This window comes from Westerdykella ornata, assembly GCF_010094085.1.
Source record: "Westerdykella ornata strain CBS 379.55 unplaced genomic scaffold EI97scaffold_27, whole genome shotgun sequence".
NCBI lineage: Eukaryota > Fungi > Ascomycota > Dothideomycetes > Pleosporales > Sporormiaceae > Westerdykella > Westerdykella ornata.
In genome coordinates this window covers 176,295-202,382 of record NW_022986877.1, presented here as the reverse complement: position 1 = coordinate 202,382, position 26,088 = coordinate 176,295, and the positions used below count along the sequence as shown (strand labels likewise).

At 53.0% G+C, this 26,088-nt stretch overlaps 13 protein-coding genes across 13 annotated transcripts; 4 read left to right on the top strand and 9 right to left on the bottom strand.

The window, feature by feature from the left end:
- Positions 1-272: 272 nt before the first annotated feature.
- On the bottom strand, positions 273-2,393 carry EI97DRAFT_461102 (uncharacterized protein; the record flags this gene model as incomplete). Its single annotated transcript, XM_033801171.1, has 3 exons — positions 273-370; positions 420-2,133; positions 2,262-2,393. The coding sequence occupies 3 exons, from the start codon at positions 2,391-2,393 to the stop codon at positions 273-275; spliced, it is 1,944 nt and encodes a 647-aa protein (XP_033650982.1).
- On the bottom strand, positions 2,229-2,897 carry EI97DRAFT_158253 (uncharacterized protein). Its single transcript, XM_033793307.1, has one exon. The coding sequence runs from the start codon at positions 2,853-2,855 to the stop codon at positions 2,436-2,438; it is 420 nt and encodes a 139-aa protein (XP_033650981.1). The 5' UTR covers positions 2,856-2,897; the 3' UTR covers positions 2,229-2,435.
- A 478-nt stretch (positions 2,898-3,375) lies between these two features.
- On the bottom strand, positions 3,376-6,044 carry EI97DRAFT_404321 (uncharacterized protein). The gene is made up of 6 exons (XM_033796535.1): positions 5,632-6,044; positions 4,924-5,574; positions 4,856-4,874; positions 4,455-4,806; positions 4,128-4,406; positions 3,376-4,069 (listed from the first exon to the last, which is right to left on the bottom strand). The coding sequence occupies exons 1-6, from the start codon at positions 5,815-5,817 to the stop codon at positions 3,673-3,675; spliced, it is 1,884 nt and encodes a 627-aa protein (XP_033650980.1). The 5' UTR covers positions 5,818-6,044; the 3' UTR covers positions 3,376-3,672.
- Positions 6,045-6,207: 163 nt separating this feature from the next.
- Positions 6,208-8,285, bottom strand: EI97DRAFT_436095 (MFS general substrate transporter). The gene is made up of 3 exons (XM_033799021.1): positions 7,755-8,285; positions 7,484-7,703; positions 6,208-7,438 (listed from the first exon to the last, which is right to left on the bottom strand). Exons 1-3 carry the CDS (start codon positions 7,951-7,953, stop codon positions 6,328-6,330), a joined length of 1,530 nt encoding a protein of 509 aa, XP_033650979.1. The 5' UTR covers positions 7,954-8,285; the 3' UTR covers positions 6,208-6,327.
- Positions 8,286-8,470: 185 nt separating this feature from the next.
- Positions 8,471-8,998, top strand: EI97DRAFT_461099 (uncharacterized protein; the record flags this gene model as incomplete). Its single annotated transcript, XM_033801170.1, has 2 exons — positions 8,471-8,775; positions 8,827-8,998. 2 exons carry the CDS (start codon positions 8,471-8,473, stop codon positions 8,996-8,998), a joined length of 477 nt encoding a protein of 158 aa, XP_033650978.1.
- A 176-nt stretch (positions 8,999-9,174) lies between these two features.
- On the bottom strand, positions 9,175-10,299 carry EI97DRAFT_157928 (endoglucanase-5). Its single transcript, XM_033793303.1, has 3 exons — positions 9,906-10,299; positions 9,742-9,849; positions 9,175-9,684 (listed from the first exon to the last, which is right to left on the bottom strand). Exons 1-3 carry the CDS (start codon positions 10,136-10,138, stop codon positions 9,324-9,326), a joined length of 702 nt encoding a protein of 233 aa, XP_033650977.1. The 5' UTR covers positions 10,139-10,299; the 3' UTR covers positions 9,175-9,323.
- Positions 10,300-11,278: 979 nt separating this feature from the next.
- On the top strand, positions 11,279-14,572 carry EI97DRAFT_436092 (urease). The gene is made up of 7 exons (XM_033799020.1): positions 11,279-11,385; positions 11,460-11,546; positions 11,594-11,620; positions 11,670-12,053; positions 12,103-12,890; positions 12,942-13,833; positions 13,901-14,572. Exons 1-7 carry the CDS (start codon positions 11,365-11,367, stop codon positions 14,219-14,221), a joined length of 2,520 nt encoding a protein of 839 aa, XP_033650976.1. The 5' UTR covers positions 11,279-11,364; the 3' UTR covers positions 14,222-14,572.
- Positions 14,573-14,782: 210 nt separating this feature from the next.
- On the bottom strand, positions 14,783-17,359 carry EI97DRAFT_157975 (uncharacterized protein). Its single transcript, XM_033793304.1, has 5 exons — positions 17,156-17,359; positions 16,896-17,105; positions 16,542-16,844; positions 15,427-16,491; positions 14,783-15,373 (listed from the first exon to the last, which is right to left on the bottom strand). Exons 1-5 carry the CDS (start codon positions 17,220-17,222, stop codon positions 15,027-15,029), a joined length of 1,992 nt encoding a protein of 663 aa, XP_033650975.1. The 5' UTR covers positions 17,223-17,359; the 3' UTR covers positions 14,783-15,026.
- EI97DRAFT_157901 (uncharacterized protein) lies at positions 17,156-18,413 on the bottom strand. The gene has a single exon (XM_033793301.1). It carries the CDS (start codon positions 18,016-18,018, stop codon positions 17,284-17,286), a length of 735 nt encoding a protein of 244 aa, XP_033650974.1. The 5' UTR covers positions 18,019-18,413; the 3' UTR covers positions 17,156-17,283.
- Positions 18,414-18,542: 129 nt separating this feature from the next.
- Positions 18,543-19,558, top strand: EI97DRAFT_461095 (uncharacterized protein; the record flags this gene model as incomplete). The annotated part of the gene is made up of 2 exons (XM_033801169.1): positions 18,543-18,894; positions 18,954-19,558. The coding sequence occupies 2 exons, from the start codon at positions 18,543-18,545 to the stop codon at positions 19,556-19,558; spliced, it is 957 nt and encodes a 318-aa protein (XP_033650973.1).
- Positions 19,418-20,438, bottom strand: EI97DRAFT_158014 (uncharacterized protein). Its single transcript, XM_033793305.1, has one exon. It carries the CDS (start codon positions 20,264-20,266, stop codon positions 19,736-19,738), a length of 531 nt encoding a protein of 176 aa, XP_033650972.1. The 5' UTR covers positions 20,267-20,438; the 3' UTR covers positions 19,418-19,735.
- EI97DRAFT_157917 (uncharacterized protein) lies at positions 20,367-21,466 on the bottom strand. The gene is made up of 4 exons (XM_033793302.1): positions 21,104-21,466; positions 20,968-21,048; positions 20,894-20,904; positions 20,367-20,845 (listed from the first exon to the last, which is right to left on the bottom strand). The coding sequence occupies exons 1-4, from the start codon at positions 21,330-21,332 to the stop codon at positions 20,579-20,581; spliced, it is 588 nt and encodes a 195-aa protein (XP_033650971.1). The 5' UTR covers positions 21,333-21,466; the 3' UTR covers positions 20,367-20,578.
- A 402-nt stretch (positions 21,467-21,868) lies between these two features.
- Positions 21,869-25,058, top strand: EI97DRAFT_461094 (uncharacterized protein; the record flags this gene model as incomplete). Its single annotated transcript, XM_033801168.1, has 4 exons — positions 21,869-21,973; positions 22,886-23,532; positions 23,593-24,715; positions 24,768-25,058. The coding sequence occupies 4 exons, from the start codon at positions 21,869-21,871 to the stop codon at positions 25,056-25,058; spliced, it is 2,166 nt and encodes a 721-aa protein (XP_033650970.1).
- Positions 25,059-26,088: the final 1,030 nt, after the last annotated feature.

Below are 26,088 nucleotides of genomic sequence, written 5' to 3'. Positions count from 1 at the left end.
AGCGGAAAGAAAGCAGTAGGTAAGTGAGATATTCAGCGGTCATAGTTACAAAGGAGCTGGTGAAAGTAGTGAGCACTTCCTGGTGGCCTCTACAGAACGGTTCTGCAAATGGTTCATGGAGCACATCCTAGACTGTTGGCGGCGGAAAAGACATTTGCCCAGTGGAGTTGAATATGTCCATTTCATATACATAATTCGTCCTGTTCAAGGCAATTGCTTCGTGGTATCGTACAGCTAAGCCAACACAATAATGGAATAGTCCGCTTTACCTATTAAAAAGCGCTGATCAAAGAAGCTTGGAACGCTCGATCCACATCTTTCCTCCGAAATCCAGGTGTCCGACCTAAACAAACACTGTTCCTTAATAGCTCTTGACCTCTGTTAGCTTGGATTATCTGGCTTCAGAAAGGGGGACTTACCGTCAATCAGCTTAGAGACATCCACCCAGGCTGGCTTCTTCCTCTTCCGCTGCACAACGGTAAGCATCTCCGTGGTTGTGAGATCAATCGGTGGAGTCCGAATGGTGTCAAGGGACGAAGAATAACCCGCAAGGACAGCCGTAGTATTACCGTTCGCCTCCATTCCAGAGGTAAAGTCGAGGTTGAATGGCTGGTTCATCATGGTTGACAGATCAAACCCGCTGAAGCCGTCGGAGTTCGAAAGAGAACCCATACCAAAATTGATACCTGTGTTTGTACCGACAACGGAATCGTTATTGATGGGACTGCTCTTATTGGACGCATTTCCTGTGCTCCACGTGCCGCTGCTCGGACTCGAGCCATCCGCACCAGAGAGAGAGGGACCAGAGGCACTGGACAGGTCCAGGTTGAGATCAACATTGCTCGAAAACGCGAGATTCCCCAGCTCATGCATGCTCTTCTCCTCCTCGATATCAATCTCCACTTGGGCAAAGGATTCCCTTGGGTTGATATAGCAGCCTTTTTCCTGCTCCAGATAGCCCTGCACATCCTCGCAGTCGAACCATTCGCCTTCATATCCGCTGATGTCGACGTTGAGATCTAGACCCTTGGAGGGGTCCGTCGTATTTTCAATACGCGCTAACTTCGAATGCAATGGCCCAATGCTCCTTACGTTCCAGGAGCTATGGTTGCCTGGCAACTTCGCCGCGACACTCTTTCGTGCGTAATGCGTTCCTGAACCTCCAAAGTGGGCGAAGGGCGTGCCCACACAGTCCAGGTCCTCGGTAACTCCGCGCTTTAGCAGCATCTTGAAACGGTCGCGTAATTGGTCAATGGTCAAATAAGCCAAAGACAGCTTGAAGACAAAGTTGAGAACAGCCGGTCGCAGGTGTGGCGAGCTAAGCAAGTGGAACCCGACTTCCAGGCAAGCTCGGCCGAGTCGGCGAGCGAAGGTCGTTTCCTCATGGCTGTAGGTCCAGCTGGGCTTGAGTGTTCTAGTCGATAGGAGCGGCGGAGTCGTTCTTCCCAAGGTTGGCGGTGTCATGGCCGGAGTAGGAATGTTCACATTGAAGAGCTGTGGCTCCGCTTGCTCGTCATCAATGTGGACCAGGCCAAAAGGTAATTGCGGCCACGAGCCTCGACCTGTACTTTGAGAGCTTGACTGGTCAAAGATTGTGCTCGTCGTCAAAGGGAATCTTCGAGCAAGAGCGGTTACATTCTCTCGTTCATAGGCGTCGAAAAGGTTCAGCGAAACATTGTCCTCCTGGGCTTCCGGTGGGGTTTCCATAGCACTAACAGTATGAGAATCCGAGGCCCAGCCCATTGATGGCCTTTGCGCAATTGGCAGATGGTACTGCGTAGTCTGATTGGACTCCGGAGACGTCAGAGCAGCTGAACTCGCATTCTGCAACCCTGCTGGCGGATCGATCTCTGTGTCTGCATCTTCTCGACTCCTCTCATGGCTCCCTTCTGCTAAAGCGGTCTTTGTTAGGGCACCAAAAGTGTCGCTCATTTGCTTCAGGTCATGTGCCAAACGAGTGCTGTATTGCAGGATCCCATCCTTCAGGACAGACTCGTGAAATTGGGAGAGTGTTTGGTTCATCTCCTCAATGATTGATAACAGGCGAGCATTTTGCTCCTTCAGTGAGGATATGGTTGTTTCCTTCCGCTGCCGGTATGCTCGCTGAGCCAGACGAATCTGGGTGCGGCGTCGCTAACCATCCCCATTAGCATGCATGAAACCAACAAAGAACTGAGCATGCAAAGTTGGTACACGGATATCAAGAAAAGGTGCGGGTGACCACCACAAGGTGAAGCCATCACTCAACACACTCTACTTACATCAGCGGCAGTGGCATCTTCTGCCTCAACTCGGGGGCGTCCTCTCGCCTTCTTGTTGGCAGAATCCGTGTTCTTCTGGACTCTACTGCGTTTTCTCGAAGCGGGGTGATCTTCGCTTTCTGACGATGTCATGTCTAGACGTGTGGTCGAATTAAGCTCGTGGGGAATCTGGGCTTAGCCCGTCAAGCGGCGGGGTGCTGGAGCTAACAAAGAAGTGGGGATATTGAGGTACCCCCCAAATTGTGCGAGGGACAATAATGAGGATTGCTGTTGCAGAGGTCTTTGAGATGTGAGGCTATAGGAGTTCCCAGAAGATCCGCAGATGAAGTGGTGGAGGCTGACTGGCGCTTTGTCAGCTCTTCCACCAGGGTGGGAAGCATAACGTTGAGGTTGCGCCCCGCCAAGCCGCCTCGTATCCAATATGGTTTGGTTGAGGCTGACAAACTCCCTCTGTGGAAAGTCGAGGAAGGACCACTTGCGGTTACACTCGGGGAAAGGCACTGAGCTACAGGCAGCCGAAACTGGTCCGTAATTCGAAATGCCCTTTTCAAAAGGTTGAAAGGTATAGCCTGTGCCTCGATATTCATATTTCATGATTACTCAACAGCTCTAAAAGTTGAGGCTTGGCGGAAATAAGGCACGCTATTGGCCGACAAGCAGGGTGTACGTTTTGATTGGTCACGACATTTCCTTATGCAACCCAAGGATTTCTACAGTTACCTAAGGTACGGCGTAGCAGCGGTATACCCTTGGGTGATTTTAATACCAGCCGCATATGCAAGTCGGCCGTACACATACTCCGGTGAACAGAAAAGGTCGAAAGATGGCCTCTGGATCATCCCGACGGCTAGTAATTGCCCCGGTCACCGACTTGACCGGAAACCTAGCCTGTATTCAACTCCTCTGACTACGGATACAAGTTCGAATGTTGTCCGGATCTCTTTGGCACATAGTACAGTTGTGGGCTTTACTTTGGTCCTGCCTGACAATTCCGGGACAGTTACAGGTCTACAGTGTATGACAACTTGGGATCTACAATAAGTACGTCAGAATCCAAAGGTACTAGAATTCATCATGGAATAAGATTGCCCGCTCGCCAATCTGCAAACTCATGGCCAGAGCTTTGCGGAGATCTCGATGTAGACATAATTACATCTAACGAAGGTCTTCCAGTTTAAGCGTCACGTCTCTATCTCGCCTACCGCAGTGTAAAGGTCCGATGAACAGTGGTTGCCCAGCATCCATGGAAGTAGATCTATATTGTAGGTGTGGCTGTCTCATCCGATATGCGGTCGATCAGCGGGCGCATCAAAGTCCATAGGGTACACTGCTGAAGCGCCACTCGTAAATGAATTCATATGCCTTATTTCCGCGACGAAGGACATCTAAGCCGATTCTCATAGTCAACCTGCTACGGTGAAGAGTTCAACTCAGCCTCCTGGTCACTAGAATCCACTGTGTCATTCTGTAGATCCTCCTCATCCAGGTCATGCGACCCAAGTGTCCTCTCACGCCAAGCTCGTAGCAGGTCCTCCTCGGGCTTGAAGTGCATCCATATTTCGTCACCAGGCTTGTAGAAACCATGCCTTTTCTTTCTCTTCAGTTTCCGCTGTATCTTTGCAGACAATCGGGTTCGGAATTCGTGCTTGACTTTCAGCTTCATCGCGATTAACTCCTCCTTGGGTTTATGCAAGTCTGGCACGTCCTCCAACAAGTCCGTCTGGAGAAGCTTCTCGTCTGTCAGACAGCGCTCGATGATCGATCTTCCTGACCCTGACGTGACGTCTCGGAGAAATTCTAAAGAGGCACTGTTCACGTTTCAGTTACAGTTACTCAGCGCTGGCCTTCAGCGGTGGGTTCACTCACCTAACATTCAAATCTATGGCCCGTTCTGGGTGCACCGTCGCTTTGAGCAACAGTGAACAGATGTGTCGATACAACAAAGTGAAGTCTGACTGGGAGACATGTATCGAACCTCTCACGGTGCATAAATATGCGGGTGCACCTTGTTCCGTTGCCTCTTTCATTAGAGACATGACTCTGTCGAAGTTTGACTGCCAGTACATGAACGCTTCAGAATTGATGCCTAACAGTGGCGAATGTATTCTGTGCCGTGGGTCGTCAGCGGGTGGCTTGATTGGGGCCCTGCAACCGCGTTAGAGTCAGATGTATTGTACAAATCTTGAAACTTACCCCCATATATCGTAGATGATACCGGCATGAACATGCTGGAACCTCTCCGTATTTCGCAGTGCCTCTATCACTGTTGCGGCGCCAAACGAGTGGCCAGCCACTGTAAGCTTGTCGATGTGAAACCGGTTGGTCCAAGTGGACCAATCGACGCCCTCCAAGCCGCGAGAAGTGCCTCCCTTGTATCCTTTGCCTCGCAGATTCTGCTTAGCAATTTGCTCTCCGTTCCCTTTGACTATTTCACATAAGACTCTGTGAGCCTCCTCGAATTCCCCCAGCCGCATGTCAATCTGGGCCAAGCGGAGTTCGGTATCGACGCCTTGGTCATTTGAGGGACTAGTATCCATGGGATTGTCTCGGGCACGTCAGTATTCGATAATCTCATCCGGAGGATGCTCCCCTACCTTTTGGAAATAGATAGTCCTGACACGGATTAGCCGGCATGCTTGATGACAATCCTTGCGCAACCTACAATGACATGGTAGCCGCGCTCAATTTCTTCCGGCCAGTGATCCACCTTCTCAGACACTGGATGCTGGTCGACGCTTCCGTCTGGTCCTCTACGATGATTGACAAAGGTTCGTGGTCCTGAACCGTCCCTGTGCTCCACGGCGCAAACGACAAACCCATAGCTTGCAAACTCGCCACACATGGACGAATATGCCGTTCGGGTGCCCCCAAGGCCATGACTGAAGAACATGACCGGGAACTGGGGCTCGTCTGGTTGCCCTGGAGGTGGAGGTCCTTGTTGATCCTTTCTCTTGTAGCCAGGCTTCTTTAAAGGCCCTTCGGGTGGCCAATGCCGAGCGGGCGGCGCATTACGGAATGCTCTCAGCTTCGTGAGCATCGAAGTCGCGGCAAACCATGCAACAGAGAGTGGTTCCGGAACCCCGGCAAACTTCCCGTAGCCTTTGGCAAGCTCACATCGTGGACGTGGTAGCCATGTTTCTCGAGACCATCTCTTGTGCCCTGCAGGGTCTCTCCCTGTGCCCGAACCAATAGCCGCCGGATAGTAGAGCGTAAATAGAACAGTTTCTAACTGCAACACGTGACGATGCTTCCGCGTGATGTTGGAAAATGTCCTAGGATTCTCCGCGGGAACTTCAATGTCCATACTCCCGACCTGAAGATTGAACATCTTAGCTTAGGGATCTTGATTCAAACAAAACCAAAACTATACCTGGTAGGGGCCCGAATAAGATGGTAGGTGGCCCTGGAGAAATCCGAGCTTGTCACGCAAGCTGGTAGGAGGACGTGAGCGCGGCTTTTTTGCATGAGGAATCTCTCCCGCGTTTTCCGTCCCCGTATCAGTCCTTCGTTGGGAATCATGGGACTTCACCGACGAAAGGCGTCCGGGGAACGCCATGGGCCAAAACTTGGATTTAGAAATATCGCAGGAAGTGGCAAGCGGCTCATACGAACGACGATGGTGAGAAAGGCCGTGGAATCGCGTCAGGTGCTGTTGAATTGCCGTGCTCGTTGAAAATTGGTTAGATTAACCATGCTGCCATTGAGTGATTTAGTTTTGATTCGTCGAGTGGGACGTTTTCGCTTGGAGTCAGGAGTTCGGAGTACACAGTAGATACACAGTAGATACACCGTAGATACACAGTACAAGCGTCCGCGGCAGGCGGCGGATATGACGTCATGGCGGTGGGGAAAGTTAGTTCCCGAATTAGCGTAGCGTACTAAACTGAGAAACGCCAGTGAGGTACCTAGGTAAGCATAGAGATGTCTACACAGTGAATGACTTTTTTCGACATGAAACGTGTTAAATTAGATACCATCTACTGTGGTTTTGGTGGATCGAATCTATACATGAATTTGCTCAAGATTTGGCAGACACGCAAATCTTGAAGCATGCATATCGCGAACCTCACACACGGGTGAAAATCCATCCTCCGAGCCAAAGAAACACGGGAACTGAGGTAATCCCGCTCAAAAGGCCCAACACCCAACCCATTGTCCCCCAACCTTGCTCTTCCACAATAGCTCCAGCAATCAGTGGTCCAATCATGCATCCAGCAGCAAAAGCGACATTAAACAAGGCATACGCCTGAGCATAGGCTCCTCCTTTGCCATACCCTTTCTTCCCGCTTGCAAGCAGCTTTTTCTCTTTCGTCTCCACAACACCGGATATCTCAGCCATCAATGGTGGAAAGGTAAAAGTGAGTGTCAAGCCAATGAGCGCCAGCATGGCGCACAAGAGAATCTTATCTTTGATGGAGTTCTCCTCGACGAACCGGAGACACACGAGAGGAACCGTTGCCAGAAGGAAACCTATAGAGGCAGGAAAACGGCCGCCAATGCGATCGCTCAACATCCCAGCGAGAGGAGCTAGAAACGTCGGTATTACTATAGGCAGGAATAGTAGGGCAGCGCCGGTGGCAGTCCAACCAAAGATTCGAGCAGCGTGGATCGTCAGGACTCCGTCGAATGCTGTGATCAGAGCAGCTTGTATGATAGAAGCGAACAGCGCTGCGAGGAGACGGCGAGAGTAAAGCAGCGAAAGGATGGGTGGAAGCCGGTCACGCAATCTTTGGCGTTCAGAATCGGTGCTTATACCGTTTGGCGTCGGATTGATGTCTGATGTGCTGGGTTGGGGAACTGATGAGTGGCCCTTCTCTAGGTTGGCAAGCGCTTCTGTCGTCCGGATACATTGCTCTTCCGAGACAAGCTCAGGCCCTGTCCGTCGTTCTGTTGAAGAGGAAACTCCACCAATTTCCCTAACTCTTCCACTGGCGTTCGGATCCCACTGAGCAGCAGTCTTCTTCTCGATAAGGAGAACTCGGAGAACGATATCGAGGCCGATCAACCCGTAGCACATGCCAAACACAGCGTCGTACCCCCCGCGATCAAAAACAACACCGCCCAGCAACGGTCCAACAAGGATGCCTAGGGTCATAGCCAAGCTGACGTAGCCCATCGCTTGAGCAAGATGGGCCTGAGGAACCGTGTCTGCCAGCAATGCAAGTCCTACTGTCCATCTAGGCAATGTCAGCAATAGCCTCTTCCGCATCCTGGGGACTTACACTACCGCAGCCGAAGCTCCCTGTAGGATTCTTCCAGCTACAAATACACCAACATTGCTACCCAGGTTCAAGAGAACAGTAGAGCCCAACAGAGCCAGCAAGCCTAAAAGCAGTGAAGATCGACGCGACGAAGTATGGTCCGCAAGCCACCCGCAAATTGGTGAGAACGCGAGAAGGGAGGCACCATATATGGCTATGAGAACAGACACCCAGTGTTGCACTATGCGTTATCAATATGCTTAGCCTGAAATTTTCAATCCACTGCCATTACCTCGTTCTTGCGTGACGTTCAGCTTCTGCTCTAATGCAAATGGAACGACGGGAACAATGACTCCATAGAGGAAGATGTCGGTGAATACCGCCAAAGCAATGGTGCCGATAATAAACGCGTTCGAGCTCCTAGTCTTGAGAAGAAACGGCGGTTTGTCTCCATCGTGGGTTAGCGAGGCCAACCATCCAGGTTGTCGCATGTTACAACGTCCACGCAGCTCGGTCTAATCGAGAAGACTGTGATCCGGGAGGCAAAGCAAATGAGGTAGTGATGGATGAAGTAGGCGGGAGGTAACAGGACGCCATGGCCGAGGTTGACAACGAACGCTGACAGCGGCCAGGGCGCTCCTTATTAATTTGCCTCTTTGTTGACCATTGTCATCCGAAGATGCCAAGGACCACCTGCTTCGAACCATCAACCAGGGAACAACGGCAGGAGAAGTCGAAACCCCGCGATGAAGGGAAGACAGATGGTGTACGGAGTAGGACAAATGACCACGACTATTGACCGTTTTGCAATTGTTGGAGCTCGCGATGGATGGGCGTCAAGGTTGAGGAGGACCATGGAACCCACTAGTCAATTGGTAGCCGCCTTTGCTTTAGCCTTTTACGGTTAGCTTCTTCCATTCACGGTAAAGTTCCTTAAACACCGCTTACTCCACCCTGCAATCCATCCCAACAGTCTTCCCTCGTAACGGAACCGTCTATCTGATGGCCATGAGCGACGACACCTCATGTCGAGTCGCTGTATACGTCAAAGTCACTGACATCGAGGGCGACCTTCTTCGCAGACATGTTACTTTAGGGCAAGCGTTCTGTTCCAGCGTACTCTCGCGAGACTTCCGTAACCAAATTCAACCCGACGGGTATGATGCTTGCCACATCCCTCCGAACTTCGACTCTGATAAGGATGTATATGTGTATTTCCTCTTCGACATAGGTGTCAAGGGGCGGTTACCTGAGGAGGACCTGTCACAGATTCCACACTTCGTCTATCTCGCTAGTCGGGCACAGGGGAATTGGTAAGGCGGAACCGTTGCAAGCGTATGCACAACTACATGATTGATTACTAGGAACTTCATTCCTCGTCCAAAAGCCATAGAAAAGGCCAAGCAGAGAGCGCGGAAATATCCTTGGGGAGGCATAGTGGAGCAGGAGATGTTCGCAGAACTCCTTAATCACGGCGACTCCGGGGGTGTCTCTCCTCTACACTCTGGGCAGTTTTTATCAGGCTCGTCCTCCTGAAGAACGTGATCATGGGCCCTGTGATTTTCTGGGCGACCCTGTGCCCTTGCTATCTCCGCTCGACAGTTAATTTCTGATGCTCTTGAGCCATATAGGAACAGGTCCTTAGTCAATGTCGGTCGACAGCTCGACATACACCATAACTCGCTGTGAGAAACAGAACCTGCGCATGAAAGCGGCTGTGATTTTTCGACTGCTCATATATACATAGTGTGTTCTCCACGAGTCATCGTCATCTCTTGCTCAAGATCCCTGTACCAATCCGCCTTCAATGCTTGGGAATCGGCGCCGATGTGGCCTGGGGAACATATGTGCCATCAATCCCCTAAGTCGGCGTCTGCCCGTTGCGAATGCAGCCAGACCGATCCGTGATCGCCTTGGGGCATACGACTTCCTCGAACGTGACGTCTGGATTATCTGAGTTCTGAAAGAAATCGAAGCGCCAGTAGCATCCTGGCTTGAGCTTCTCGGGGAAGCTGTCGCACTCGGAGCGCGAGGAGATACCGCCATACTGCTTGCCCCAGCCGTTGGGCGGCGCTCCCCATTGGTTCGTGCAGCCATTGAAGAGTCCAACGCCACCGCCGGGCATGGCGAGATCGAAGTGGTTCTGTCCGAGATCGCCACCGGTGTTGGTGGCCTGGACAATCATTTGCTTCCCCTTTGCGGGCCCGGTTGTGAATGTCAGTCTGTACATGACTTAGCAAAGAGTTCTTCATGATCCAGTAATCGCGTATTTGGCATACTTGTAGCAGGCACAGCACCAGCTAGCCTCATTCCCACCGGCAAGCTTAACGGCGGCGAAACCGTACGACAAGTTCTCGGAGACCTGCCACGGCGACTGGTTCGTGCACCTGGTGAACTTGGTGAGTGATGAGCAGACGAGGTTGGGTTGAAGGATGGATCTGACATGTAGGCTTGCCCGCCAGCCTCGCACCCATTCTTTGCGGCCATGTTCGACAACGGGTTATCGTTCTTGTCACAGCTGGTGATGGGCTGGTTGACTGCGGCCTTTCCCGACCAACCACATGATCCTTTGCAGCAATCCCAGTAACGAGTCGTCCTGCCGGTCTTCTGAGCCTCGACGGATGCGGCGCCCGTGATCAGTGCCAGGAGGGCCAAGTTCTTCAGGGAGAGGAGCATGTTGGGCAGGAAAGGTTGGTTGAGAGAAGGTGGGTTGAGGAAAGGTGGGTTGAGGAAAGGTGGGTTAGGAGAGGTTGGTCATTCACTGGCGGTGAACCACAGTTGAATCGCAGTCGACGCCAGAACAGGTCTGGAAGCGGGAACCGACTGCTCGTAGTTATACACCGCCATGAGAGATTTGGCGACGATCAGGGCAGGCATCTTCTCCACACTTTCCAGCCGCCGTTCCGATCGAAAGAGGTCAGAGCCTGGTACCTGGATTCCCTTAACTCTTGCTCTCATAACAACTGCCTCATTCCTCAATTCACTCAATCTTTGAGAGGCTACATGATTGGCTGACTCGCTGCTTTTACGAAACCCCTAAGAAGAACCACTTGATCAGAGAGTGGAGTGGGCAGATGATCATCAAATGACGGAGGGGGTTTCAATCTTTTATTCATCTGGAAGCGTCGGGATTGCGGCTTGCAAGTCCTTGATAATTTGCCGGGGGCAATATTGGGCACTGGCATCCTTGACGATTGGACAAGGCCTCGTGGTGATGGGTGCACACGCGTCGTCAGCTAGGTGCATTGCGGGGCGCATATAGTCTTAAAGTACGTGAAATAGGTTCCGATAGAGTGAATCGGTAGTGTTTCATCTTTGATTCGGAGAATTGGTCATGAGGAGTCGTTGAGGTCGAGTGTCAGTCCCGCAAGGGTTCCGCAGCCACACTTTACTAGCCACCTGCGCCATCACGATCTAAAGCCACCCACTCTCTACTGTGGTATACAATATACACAGTAGTCCCGAAAATGCTCCAATGGGAAGGCCCGATGAATATTCCATAGCTTTTAATACAAAGATCATTGCAGAATCTGGGAGTTCTCGTGGAAATGGACTTTCACTCTGTCCATACGGCGTCGGATCGTCTACGCGTGACTTGTCTTCTTTACGGACTGCCTCCATTTCTGCTGCATCGGTTAGACCATTGTTGGGGAATTACTATAGTATATCCTAGTTCTGTCTTTTCACGGCTGAAACACTAACCCGTGATCGCTATTTGAATGTTTCTGTTATGCCTTATCAATATCCTTATCGCTGCCCCGCCAGCAAACCCTGCAAGAGCGAATTGAAGAAGACATTCACATTCGAGCGTTACAAGTCCTCCACACTTCCATGAGGCACGTTTCTTTTGTGCGCTTAAACGGTCCGATAGTTTACGAGCGACACCAACTCTTCCGTCAAAGATGGAGCTCTGTCCCAAGGAAGTCAGTACTGCCACCATAGCTACCGCTGGTACACAAGCTTCTCAAGCGTCTTTTCGCTAACCCGTTTTGGACAGCTTGACAAGCTTGTCATATCGCAGCTTGGCTTGCTCGCCCAGCGACGACTTGCTCGAGGCGTCAAACTGAACCATGCGGAGGCTACTGTAAGCAACAATCACCTGTTGACAGAGACAGATACTGACACAACGAGGCGCTCATCGCGAACAATCTCCAAGAAGTAACTCCTCGTTCCGCCCGAACTATCCCCCTGTTCTTACCCATCCCAGCTTATTCGCGATGGAAACCACACAGTCGCGGATCTCATGGCGATTGGCAAGACGATGCTGGGTCGCCGCCACGTCTTGCCCTCCGTCGTCTCGTCGCTGGCCGAGTTGATGGTCGAGGGCACGTTTCCCTCTGGGACGTACCTTGTGACAGTGCACCACCCTATCTGCACCGATGATGGTGACCTGCAGAAAGCATTGTATGGCTCCTTCCTCCCTGTACCTTCGAACGATATATTCCCTCTTCCGGAAGCGAGTGTATATGAGAGCAAGAATCAGCCTGGCGCGGTAGTGGCTGTCAAGGGGGAGGCGGGCAGAATCAAGTTGAATGAGGGAAGGAAGAGAATCAGGCTTACAGTCAAGAGCATGGGCGACCGGCCAATTCAGGTGCGGGTCATGCGCTCTCTACCGATACGAGGCTAAGTCGTTTTCCTAGGTTGGTTCGCATTACCACTTCGTCGAGACGAATCCCCAACTGCAGTTCGATCGCGTACGAGCGCATGGATACCGCCTCGACATCCCAGCAGGCACATCGGTACGCTTCGAACCAGGCGACACCAGGACCGTCACGTTGGTGCAAATTGCTGGGAACAAGGTCATCAAGGGCGGAAACAGGATCGCATCCGGCTTCATTGAAGACGCCTCCATCGCCTCAGACATCCTGGAGAAGTTGGCGGCTGGCGGATTCTTGCACGCACCGGAACCCTTAGGTGATATGGCCCACATTGATATTTGCACGATGGAGCGGCAGGCATATATCAGCATGTTTGGCCCCACGACAGGCGACCTTGTCAGACTAGGAGCCACGGATCTGTGGATCAAGGTTGAGAGGGATATGACCAAGTATGGTGACGAGTGCTCTTTCGGAGGAGGTAAAACCCTAAGAGACGGCATGGGGCAGGCGGCAGGAGTATCGGATACTGAATGCTTGGACACCGTCATCACGAATGCTTTGATTGTGGACTGGAGCGGCATCTACAAGGCGGATATCGGAATCAAGAACGGCAACATCGTAGGGATTGGCAAAGCGGGAAACCCGGATGTTATGGACGGAGTGGACCCGAACATGATTGTCGGAAGCTGCACGGATGCGATTGCAGGAGAAGGCAGCATCGTCACTGCGGGTGGCCTCGATACGCATATCCACCTCATCTGCCCTCAGCAAGCGTACGAGGCTATTGCGTCTGGCATCACAACGATGCTGGGAGGTGGGACGGGACCAAGGTTGCTAGAACTCGGCCTCAAATGTAACATATCTTGCTAACTCACTCCCAGCACCGGCTCCAACGCAACCACCTGCACCCCAGGCAAAACACACATCAAGCAAATGCTCCAAGCCGTCGACTCCCTGCCCCTCAACTACGGCATCACAGGCAAAGGCAACGACGCCGAACGGCTTCCCCTCCAAGAACAAGCCGAAGCCGGCGCATGCGGCCTCAAACTGCACGAAGACTGGGGCAGCACCCCGGCCGCCATCGACGCCTGCCTCTCCGTCTGCGACGAATACGACATCCAGACCTTGATCCACACGGACACGCTCAACGAATCCGGCTTCGTCGAGCAGACGATCCAGGCCTTCAAAAACCGAACCATCCACACGTACCACACCGAAGGCGCCGGCGGCGGCCACGCCCCGGACATCATCAGCGTCGTCGAGCACGACAATGTGCTCCCCTCGTCGACGAACCCAACCCGCCCCTACACGCGCAACACGCTCGACGAACACCTCGACATGCTCATGGTCTGCCACCACCTCTCCAAGAACATCCCCGAGGACGTCGCCTTTGCCGAATCGCGCATCCGCGCCGAGACCATCGCCGCCGAGGACGTCCTGCACGACCTCGGCGCCATCTCCATGATGTCGTCGGACTCGCAGGCCATGGGTCGATGCGGCGAGGTCATCTTGCGGACGTGGAACACCGCGCACAAGAATAAGGTGCAGCGGGGCACCCTGAAGGAGGATGAAGGCACGGGCGCGGATAACTTTAGGGTGAAGCGGTACATTGCAAAGTACACGATCAATCCGGCGATTGCGCAGGGCATGGCGCACGTGATTGGCAGCGTCGAGGTGGGCAAGGTGGCGGACCTGGTGCTGTGGAGTCCGGCGAACTTTGGCGTCAAGCCCAAGTTGGTGGTCAAGAGTGGGTTTTGCGCCTGGGCGCAGATGGTAGGTTCAAGTGTACAAAAATGCTCGAAGGACGAAGGAGAGAGATGACTGACACAATGAACAACAGGGCGACCCCAACGCTTCCATCCCCACCGTCGAACCCGTCATCATGCGTCCCATGTTCGCGCCCCTCGTACCCCAGAGCAGCATCACCTTTGTGTCGCAGGCCTCCATCGCCTCGGGCGCCATCGCCTCGTACGGCCTGAGGAAACGCATTGAGCCTGTCAGGAATTGCAGGAACATTGGGAAGAAGGACATGAAGCTCAACGACACGCGGCCGCGGATGAAGGTCGATCCCGAGACGTACAGGGTCGAGGCCGATGGAATGTGGTGTACAGCCGAGCCGGCGGAGACGCTGCCGTTGACGCAGGCGTATTTTGTGTACTAGGCTGAGTACTTTTCTAGGGTTGGGTAGTGGCCCTGTTATAATTCGATGAGGATGGAAGTTTCTTGCTTGGAAGTTTGTGGACCTGCTGTCTGTCTCTCGACCATAATAAGCCTTAACGATGGTCTTTGGCCCTGGAGTAGAGATTGCGTCCCATTTCTCCAGAGCTTCGACTCGCTGCCCATGACTAGGCGCTTTTCCAAAACTCTCACTTGGGAAAGGGTCTCCCGGCCATCTCTCCCCGCTTTGCGATGGACAGACCTCCCCAGCTCTGCACGTCTAACACATGCATGCACAGAATAAACCAAACCAGGCCACATATTCTAGGAAATAATCGGAGATTCGGACCTTTTCGAAAACACCCTTGTACCCGAAGCTTTTTCCTACTCTCAATGTAAAAGTGCGCCACGCTAACCAAACGATCATATTCCGATAAATCTCAATGTCATCACTCATTTGGGGTATACGCATCTCTCGCATCGGAACCAATTGCAAGGAAAGCCTGAAAATCAAGCCTGAAAAAGGGGGGGGGAAAAAAGGAGAGGAGCCAAGCAAAGTAGAAAGAAAGAAGGGGTTATTGACCGCCACGTCGTTGCCCAAGAAATGTAATCCGAGTAAGGAATAAGAAGACCAGCCAAGTCGAATCAGCCAAGCAGGTGCGTGCAGAGTCTCCTACTTACTGTACTTCATACTGGTTAGGAACACAGCCTCTCTAAAAGCCCTTTAACTTTGCTCTTATCTCCTTTTTAATAAGCACTACATCTTTGCCCAGCCGTAACTGATTGCAGCTCTGCACCCAGGTGACCGCTCACGTCGAGCTTTTCCGCCTAAACTTCAACCGCCATTTCGGACGCTTCATGCCAGCCGTATTCGCCTTCGTAATCGTTGTAGGAACCGGTATCAGGAGCTGAGCTGAAGCCCCACTGGTGCTGGATGACGAAGACGACAACGAGGTAGAATTTGTCTGCATCAATGTCGAGAGACAAAGCTGAAGCGCGGCAAAGTCTTGCTCCCACCGCCCTCGGCGCTCTAGTTCTCGTCTCCAAGCTTCGGCCTGCTGGTGTCGCGGGAGATTCGCGATCTCGTCTTCCTTTTCGCCGCGGAGGACGGTTTCGGCGTGCTGCTTGTTGGATAACGAGGACATATCCAAATGGACTACATATAGAAGATGGTTAGCCGTGAAGTGGTCAATGAGCGCAAAAACTTGCCTTGACCAGGACTTGTCTCATCAACATCTATAGCAAAAAAGAAAGCTTCGTCGTCGTCCTCGTCATCGTCATCAACCAGGAAGCACTCATAGTGTGAGAATGCTTCCGTGCCGAAAAGAAATTGGTCGCTGAGAATAACATTCGCCGGTGCATTTTTCAGAATGTGAAAGTCGAGTAGGAACCGGTCACTGACCCCCCCTCGTCCAAACTCCCACTCCACGCCTAAAGCCATGCCAGAGGTAAGCGAGGTAGAGCCATCAGCAAACCTTAATCGAGTTTGGTGATTGCTGCCCCTGACTATGCGCAATCCCATCTCTTCAGCATAATTCTCGTCCATAACCATGACCTTGGAGCCAGAGTCCGCGAGCGCCTCTTGTGGAACGCCGTTGATGAGCCCCTGAAAACGGGGAGCAGACTCGCCCAAATACAGGAGATGACGCAGAGGCATCCCCTTCATTAGGCGTTCCTTGACGCGGCGAGCCTTGTTGGCAAGGTTCGAGAAGGTTTTGGTGATCTTGAGGAATCCTTTTCCGAGGATCACGTCGTGCACACAACTCGGCAAGATATGGAAGAGTAAGGAATACTCATGTTTCTCATCCTTAAATCGAAAAGACGTTTTTACTACTCCTGTAGTAACGACCTGCTTCCCACTTCCAATGGTGACACTCGAAGTAGCCTGCCGGTCGATCTGCAGACGCAGTTGCTTTGCATACTCCTCTTTCATGAAGTTTCTTTTTGCACAATAATCCCCCAGCGCATTGACAAGGTGCCCACTTCCGAGAACACTTGGTATCTCGAAAACCTTGCAACCGTCGACGAAGTGCCCATTTCCGGATATACTGGGTATCTCAAGGGTTTTATGAGCGTTGATATCGGGACGATGGATGTTGCGATTTCCGGGGTTTATCATCGGCTTCGGGAAGTTGACGATGTAACAATGGAAATCGGCTTTCCTCCTCAAGGATATTTGCGAAGTCGACACTTCTTCATAGCCAAGATTGTATGCATTGAAGAGCCAATGCATGCCATGTCTGAAGTCATCGTCGGGAGATTGCGACAGTATCGCTGGTATGAGGGTTAGTAGCAACGCAAAAGCGAGCGTAGCGTAAACTTACTAGTAACCGCATTGACTATTGGGTGGAGAATTCCGCTCACTTTTGTGCTTAACGAGCTTCCTAGAATACGTAATTGAAGAAGTATGTCATGTTCCGAAATTCTTCCAGTATTGCTAGGTTCCTCCACGATTCTGCGCCGCTCACGCAAAGGAGTGCTATTGTCGAGGAGGGACGAAGTGAGAAGATTCCGATAAGCTTGATCATCTTTTAGCTGAGTGTAGAGCGTGTAGTAATCCTCCGCGTAGGACTTGAGAGAATAGTACACTGCTCTGACAGTTGGATTCGGTGTTTTGCCTAATGAGACTGTAATCTGGTTAGATGCAATACAAGCAGATACAAAAGGAGATCACAGACTTTGTAATAGAGGGTAAAGCGTCTTTGCGACAAACCAATCATCCAGAGCCCTTTTAGCATTGTTCAAGCCGTGGAGTCCCTGCAGTCGAACGAAGTCAAACGGACTCTCCAATTGCTCCACGAGTCTTTTCAGCTTGGCCAGGACCTCGTCATCGTCTGCATTGTCGAACTTCAAGGAGCGACGCGAAACGGTCGCCCAGGAAAGAAAGGCTAGATACAGTCAGTTTGATGGCAGTTAAGTTCAAATCGCGTCAACTGACAGTCGCCTGGGGCATTCAGCAACACGTTGAGCGTGTTGTATATGCTACGGTTACTATGAAATGCCATGTGATCGATCAGTCCTCTCAACGCCGTTTGCTGGATAAGGACATCATCGTGTACTATCAGTTCACTCAATAGCGTCCTTACAATTTGATCTTGTCAGCAACTCAAAACTCCCCAAGAGCAGGAGGGTGAAGGGCTGAGTGACGTACGTGGTCCAGAAGTCGGCATTAACCCTTGCGTTCTCTTGCGCGGCGGCACAGGACTGGTCAGACGCCGGCTCGATGTCTGTATTGAGGTGACTGATAACATCCGCAGTCCTTGTCCCAGCGTCGCAAACTCTCATATGATCCGATTCGGAAACCACCTCTGGATGTTTCAAAGGGTGGTGGGCTACTTCGTTAGGGCTGGAGCCGATGGTATTGTCCGGTGGACTTTGCTGGCCGTCCGCGTTGCAAGGCTCATTGTGGACGACACCCAACGCCTCATTAGCCGACCTTTCGATGCTAGGCACTTGGGAAGTTGTTCCCTCGTCGTCAAGTTGGCTGAATCCAGACATAACCTTTCTCCGAAGATGTTTATACAACCCTTCAGTCGTCCTATGAGAATACAGTGCAACGGCGCGGTAATCGTCCAACAAGGCATCCACGGATGAAATCACGCCAGAGTGGTCCTCGGGGGAGATTGGTCCAACTTGCTCCTGTGACCCAGAATCTTCATGGTTCTGTCGATGTCCTGGACTTTTTGCACCTTCTTCGGCACCAATCTCATTTGTCCTGCCTTCCCACTCATCCCCATTTCCAGCGATGAAGGCTGGTCTCTCCAACTGTCTCCTGAATTCCTCCTTCCGGGAGAAACGCATGGTGACGAACTATGCCTCCAAAAATCGGTTGGAGGGGCTGTTTGCAATGGTCAAGGTGCAGTTCGGGCGATTGACTCAGGACACTCTCCGGTTGACGACGACATGAGACATTGAGGCTGAAAAGGAATGGTCAAAGAATAGTCGGGCTGGCGAGCGACGAGAAGAATAGTCGCACACGGCAAGTGGGCGGACACAAGACGAAGGCTCTGCTGCCCTGGGAAACTCCCGGGCTGGGAGGGGGCACCTCGTCGCAGTTATGCAAGACGGTCGTTTTGATGTGGTTGTGTGTGCAGCAAGACAATGTCGAAACCGGTGAGAAACGGAGAAGAAGGAAAGGGTCGAGGGGCTGAGCAAGCCACATCATGCATGCCTTGCCTCGTGATGAACTGCAGCATTCAGCCGTCAGCCTTGCGCCCACTATTTCCAAGATACCTTTAAGGATGGACATCACCTTTGCTGTTCATTTTCCATACTTCGAGATGGAAACTTGCACGCCCACGGAACTCCCACAACGACATTGAACGATGGCAATGCCATCGCCAAAAACCCCCGGTGACGTGGAGCTGGGCACCCTTCGCGACGGGTACCCCGCCCTGGCAGCCTGGATCGCTCGCGACCCCGACAATGAAGCCCTCGTGTTTCGAAAATTCGGACGACTGGGAGCGAGGAATCTCTTGCACCTTCAGAGTCGGCTGATTGCGTTGGAGAAGGAGTTGGACGAATTGGATGAAGACGCGAGGAGAAGCGATGACTTGGAAGCTCGGCAGTCGTTGAGAAGGTGGGAGACGTTGATGAAGTATGCCGGAGATAAGCAGAGGGGCGAGAAGAAGACGGTGGAGAAGTTGGAGGAGTTGAGGAAGGTGCTCAGGGAGTACTGTACGTGAGCGGAAAGCGCAGACATGACCAGTCCAGGCCTCCTTCTAACGAAGCCATAGACGAGACGCTCCTCCTTCAAGCGCAACTGGCCGAACTCCAAACGCCCAGTACTCGCGTGCTTCTAACCTTCCGAGATTATCTGGAAGGTCGCGCGTTCAAAAGCGCAGACATGCAGTCGATGCCCATTATCAGTGGACGAGCTAAGGACTTTCTCTCCGACCCCACCGACCTCGTTGCACTCCGCAAGGCCAAGGAGGAGGATGTCCTATCTAAGCTGCTTCAGGACCATTGGGCTTTCAGAAGACGGGAATCCAACGATCCTTTAGACAGGACCACTGTCTACAAACATCGTACCGTTGCCCGGACGGTAGGGACGATTAGTATGATCGCCGCCGCAATCCTCTTGATAGGCGCCATCATTAGCCTCCACGCCGTGACGGATTCCAACGCAAAGCTCGGGCTGGTGGCCATGTATACGCTTCTTTTCGCGCTCAGTGTGGCCACTTTGACGAATGCACGAAGAGCCGAGGTCTTCGCTGCCTCAGCTGCGTATGCAGCAGTGTTGGTAGTCTTTGTCTCGGGAGACCTCGGAGGGTCCAAGACGGGGCAATGCCTGATCCAGCTCAGGAACGGGATATTCCAGATCATTCAGTGTCCAGGCTGAGCAAGCACCTTGAAGAAGGTGTGGAGACGTGGGATTTTCGCAAGACGCAGAGGACGAAGCACGAGATGGAAATGACATTCTTGGCTATAGTGAATATCGTGTCAGCAGTATGGAAGCTGAGAGGAAGTCAAAACAAGCTCCAGGCGTACCGGTACATGGAGGATTTTGTGACTACAGCTACTCAAAGCTGCGACTTGCAGGGGAGCTTGCCGAAGCTAGGCGGACCCACGAGACGAAGCTCGAGAATTGGGCTTCTTTGCAGAGAGCGGGTCCATATGCAGGAACCAGCGGAGGCGATGTGGCACTGTTGGTCATCAATGCTAGCCAGGAACCTGAGTCTGATGGACCGCGGTCCGCCTTCTCTCTCGGCGAAGTCCCGACCCTGTGTTTACCAAGCTGAAAAGTCGACAGCTTAGCTAGTAGTATGTAGGTAGAGCTGATTACTACCTTACATACTGGAGAAGAGGGATCTGGACTTTGGTGGATATATACACAGTATGTAGGTATCCAATACGCTACAAGGACAGCGCACATGGAGCCGCGGTTCACACCAAAATAATCTCCGGGGCCCACCACAAGGTGACAGGCGTACCCTGAGACGTTCAACAAGACGCGTTTTGGCAGTTGGAGCGGTGAATTGACCATGAGGCAGATCTTGAAACCGTGGGAGTTCTTGCTGTCACGCCGTCTGGTCGGTTTCATAACCATTACCTACTTGAAATGGATGCCGTCCGGCGGAGAGCCACTCTGCTGGATGCGGTACTCCGTACCCGTCCCCACCCTCGGGGACCCTGAAGATTGGGCGTTGGGCCGTGACCTCGAAGAACGGTAAGGATGTGGTATGTGCTCTGCAGTCTGACCTGTAAGGACAGACACAGGATGTTGTGTCGTGTGCGCATGTTTGAGGTTCAACAAAACTTTGAGCGGCGTTCGCAAGGGGTCGGTCAGGCAAAATGGAGCTAGCCTATCACGGCTAGATCCACCTCAGCGGCTGTGGCGCAGGTCAACCTGGAATTGCGTTCAGTGGCTTAAATACTTGTGAAAGCGTGGGATGATCTGTCCCTCGGCAGAAGTCTGCGGCACGAGCGGTCTGCGTTTCCTGTGTAGACTGACACAGTACTGTGGTACCTGTTGCAATGTCCGTCCCAAGTCCGTCCTCGGCCGACGCCTCGGAATGTGTCCATCAAACAGAATCCACCGCGTGGATGCATCCCGAGTGTACCTGAATGACGGGCGACTTTTGGAGAATATCCTCGTGTAACATCGGCCGCCTAAGAGTAACGATACCTACTTGCTTCAGCATTCAGGCGAATGGGCGTGGGGCGTAGGAGTTACGGTAGATGCAGCTGCTACTTCTTAGCCAATTGCTTCAAGGGACCGTTTTCGATGTCCAGTGGGATGGTGCGTACTGATTGGCCTGGTAATATGGCTTTTGTGTGAAGGTCGGCTTTCGGAAAAATAGTCACGAGGGCTCCGGACACAGCCGGTCGCTGGAAATAAGTACCAAGTTTGGTGCCGGACTGGAAAAGGTACTAGTCTACCTACTGTGTGTTCGAGGTACAATAATAGAGACTGGTAGAACTTCAACAGCATTTCCAGCCCCGAAACGAAGGCATGTGAGGATGGTGGGTGAAGGCGAAGCGAGCAATACGTCACGGTTGGTGCCAATCACAGGGGGACCTCGACGCCAGTTTGATGAAGACGGACAGATGGGGGAACCCGGGGAGCTGTAGAAGGAGAGTGGCAGATAGGCAGATTGCAGAGCCGCGATCATCGAGATTGTTGGGCAGTTGATGAGATGATTGTCTACCTATGGTCGTGGTGGTAAAAGTACAGTAGGCAATGATGATGATCTATGGGACGGGCGAATGGAGGGGAGCTGCGCAGTGGGTTCTTGGGACAGGTCAATGGCGAAAGCGGTGCAGCAATTGATGAGTTGAGGATCAACAATGGGGGTGTGGAGCAAGCAGCTCTCCGTTTTGGAGGTTTGTTGTTGGTGTACTTGCTACACTCGGTACTGTGGTAGACTGGGAGGTATCGGCGATGTACCACAGCAACTTGCCTGGGGCAAGGGGGAGAGGGGTGTTCTTTCGGCGCCCCGCGAAAGGTTATGGAGGCGACATGATGCAGCGAACAGGGAGAAGCCCTGCACCGTCTCACCTGCGTGGCCTTCGCGTTGCCTCGGCGCCACGTGGGGGACAGTCCCACCGACTCACCAAGCTTGTTCCAACAAGGTTCTGTGAAGGGAGGAGAAGGAGTGGAGCAGCCTTTTAGAAGCAAGCGTTTGGACTTAGTAGGATGTTGTTTATAATGTCGATGGTTGTGGTTTTTGGGCGTGGGCATGGGCTGGGAGATTTGAGGGACAAGACCGGCGAAGGCGAAGTTGGGAGGGGGATTGAAGCGGACGCCACGCCTGTAACTTTACGTTAGGGGATGCTGCTCTTTTGAGGCGCGCCTTCCTGGGCCGGGCGTAGCTCCGTAATCGCGGTGAATCATCAACCTTGGGAACCCTGGGCCGGCCGTGGAGGGCGAGCGACATCAGTGAGCAGCTGCATCGATGAACATACAGTATTATGATCATGACAATGAGAATAAAAATATAACTTGGCCTTAGATGGCTCTACGGTGGAGGTACTCCGGATGTACCACAGTACACAGTATTATCGGCAGGATCCCTCTCGCATCCATCTTCCCTTGAAGGCACACCACAGTACCCCAGAACCACAAACGCCTATTCTGTTGTACCTCTTGTCATCTTCTTGATCATACCTGTTTCCATTCTCAACCCAACACTCATCTTCTCCCACCACCCCGACCAACGACCACGAGCAGCATAACTTATATATATAACAACACTGTTCCCTCGACATGGCGACCTGCTCCTCATCGTTTCGCTGTACTGTAGCATCCGAGCCATCCCCGTCTCTCACACTTGGGCCAGGGAGTCCCCTTGACCGCTTGGCCGCCCTCAGCTGATTGGCTGCCACCCGGGAGACTTACCCGGCTGGTCCATCGACCACTCCGTCACCGCCCCTCGACATTTATCCCAACGACCTGTCCCAACGGCGCCCTCGGATTGCCCCAAGTCTCCCTTCCATTTTGTTGTACAAGTCCCCTCCATCATTTCTCCACGACGCTGCCCATCCAACGCCGTGTGCCTCCGAAGCGCATCCTGTCGCTCTGTCGCTCCCTACCAGACAACACCAGCTGAACACACGCAAAGTTGCGCTCCCAGCCCGCCCGCCGCGACGTCGCTGTTCCCCCATCGCACTCGGTATCACCGTCGCCAGCCCTACCTAGCAATCCTTCACGCTGGATTCCCTCGAGACCCCGCCACCCCTCTGCCACTCGCCCAACTCCACCAACCCCGAGCCCTCCTCAACCGCAGACTCGACGCCCGTCTCGACCCCGGTGACCCAGGCCGCCTCTCCTCACTTTGGTCGTCATAAGAGGGACGACCTCCTCTTCTCCTGGTATCGCAAGCCCCACGAGCTGGGTCCCCTGCCCCCCCAACTCTCCGACACCGACCTTCTCTTCGAAGACGCTGCAGACGACTGCACCTTCCCCCTCTTCCCCGAAAGCCCCCGGCAGCGGCTGCCCCTGCCCAACATGGCTCAGGCGGCAACTCCCATAGACATCACCCCTCCGCGCGTCAACTCCTCCTCGCCTCCGCAGAACCAGACCTCCAATCTCACGTTTGCGCTGCAGGAGGCCAAGGCGAATGCCAGCCGCGATGCCAGCGCCACTCCCAATCCGCCTCATTCCGCCGCCCCCGACTTCCTCGATGCCCGCCCGAGCATAGGCGGTCGTCACGGTTCCATAAGCAATGGCCTCGGCTCCTCCTTCTTTGGGAGCGGAGCTCGACCCATCTCCATGAAGGATAGGCCTCGAAGGGAGAGCAACATGGGGATGGGAAGCTTCGCCGGTGGCATGAGCTGGGGTGGCGTCTCTGTCGGTTCTTGGATCCGAGATGAGTAAGTATCTCTGATTGCACAACCGCCTGCCGTGGAGCAGTACTAATGCGCATCGAACAGTGTCATGATGACCGGCACCTCTCCGGCCCAGTTCAACAACTCGCCCTCCTTCCACTCCTCTTCCTATCTGCCCAAGATGGAAGCCGCCTTTATGAAGGATTTCACCTGTTGCGGCCTCACCCTCGCCTCGCTACACGATTTGCTGCAGCATTTCGAAGAGGTGCATGCCAATGCGCCTCCGCCGCGTGCCACCCAGTCCGGCAACGGCGGACTGCCACCCACATCAGGTGCCTCCGCTGGAGCAACCTCCGCCAGCCAAATGCAGACCCAAGGCGAGCCGGCAATGCAGACGCAGCTCGGTTTCCATCCAAGGCAGAACTCGATGGGAGGCTTCAGGCCGCAGAGGCTCGGTTCCTTCAGCCGAAGCAACCTGTCGACCGTCCAGGACATGGACGGCTTGGACAACATGGAGATGGACGACGTCAACACGAACATGGACGGCCTGGCACCGATCCAGGAGACGCCTGCACTCACCCCTCAACAATCTCAGTCGCAATTCAACCAGAACCAGAGCCAACTGCAGCAACTCAACGTCAACTTGGCCAATATGCAGCAGCATCAAGGCTTGCGCACCTCGACTCCCAGCACCCCTGCCACCTCTCAACAGTTTGGACTGCAGAATAATCCTACCGTGTCCTCTGTGAACACCCCAACCCTCGGCGCCGCACCCATGCAGAACACAAACAATCTGACTTCGCCAGAGTCATCACATCCCGGCACGCCCGCCGAGCTTGACATGGACTTCTCCAATGGCTTCGGACAGCCCATGATAGGCATGCAAGGCATGGATACTATGAACTTTGGGAACATGAACCTCGGAAATGGCATGGTCAATGGCTTGCCGGGGTTTGATGGAACCATCGACCAGCCGGGAAAGCGTTTATTCAGCAAGCATGGTGGCGGCTGTACGCAACAGCAACTCCAGGCCGCATACAACAACTTCCAGAAGATGAGTTCGACCGAGCAAAGCGATCTGGCCAAGAGGATACGAGAGCAGCAGATCATGGCGGGTGCCAACATCCCTCAGTTGCCTTTCCCCGAGGAAGTCAAGCCCTTCAGGTGTCCAGTCATTGGATGCGAGAAGGCCTACAAGAACCAGAACGGCCTGAAGTACCACAAACAGGTATGTTATATTTACACAACCTCTGTGCTCCATTTCACTAACACTCGGACAGCACGGTCATCAGAACCAGCAACTCAAGGAGAACGAGGATGGCACCTTCTCCATTGTGGACCCCTTGACCTCGATCCCCTATCCAGGAACAGTCGGCATGGAGAAGGAGAAGCCCTACCGGTGCGACACATGCGGAAAACGATACAAGAATCTGAACGGACTCAAGTACCATCGCGCACACGCTCCCAACTGCAACCCAGAGCTCAAGCTTGCGCAACTTGCGAATCTGCAGGCTCTCAACGTCAACGTGGCGGGTGCCGGCATGACCGGCATGGATCCCTCCATGTTTTAAGACGTTTGGTCTGTGGTTCTTCAGCGTTATACCAATTTATCTCCCTCGCGTTTTCGCTTGCATCAGCATTGCACGCGCTCCGCATGATACCACCTGGTTCGATCTCAACATTAGATCTCTAGATCCCATTATCCCGTCTGATTTGCATTTTCCCGGCGTTCTGGTTTGTCGCGCACCAAAAAGTTTTCGTTTCATCCGACCTCGCATTCGGCGTGTGCCTTTTATTCGATAGGAGCGCCGAGGACTGGATCCTTGATTCCCCCGCCTGGTGGCTCCATCTGCTTCATGTACATTTGTTACGTTGTGCTCCTGGCGGTCTCATTCCAGTCCACGTCGCGACCAATGTTCATGGGAGAGGTGTTGAGCGGTTCATTTGTGTTTTCCAATGCGGCGGCTTTCTGTTTTGCGTTTTTCAGGCGTCCTCGTTTGTGCTGATGCAGCTCATTTGATAGACCACTCTGGGTAACGGGCAGGGCGTTTTAATAGGGACTCTCGAAAAGGTTCTGGATAGGTCGGCTTATGTGCCATGCCTCTACTCGACACACTTGTTAGATACACTTTCTTCTCTGGATGATGACTAGACAGATCACCGTTGGGATCAAACGCTAGATACAATACATCCCTCTCTACTTGCTTGTTCGACGTGCTCGGCGCTGGATCATCTGCCGAATCAGAAGTCAGGAAGAATCGATCTGCTGGATACCATTCCCGACGTCGTCTTAACCTCGACAACTCGACTAGTTCCGCTCTAGGAGCATCTCGGTGTCTCTTAGATCTTTGGTGTTTTGGTGGTGGCTACAATGGTGCCGCCTAGCGGTGTCGACTAATGAGATCCATGACGTCAAGACGCCGACGCGGTAACATGCCGCAGCAAAACTGCGGAACTGTGACCGCACATATATACACAGTAATGCTACATCGTGGCTTCCATTTGCGCTTTGCATCTACGAATGTAGTCTTGGTCTAGCATGGTTTGAATCTATAGTCAGTAGGGTGATCGATGGCGTTTAGTATGGCTGTTAGATCCGCG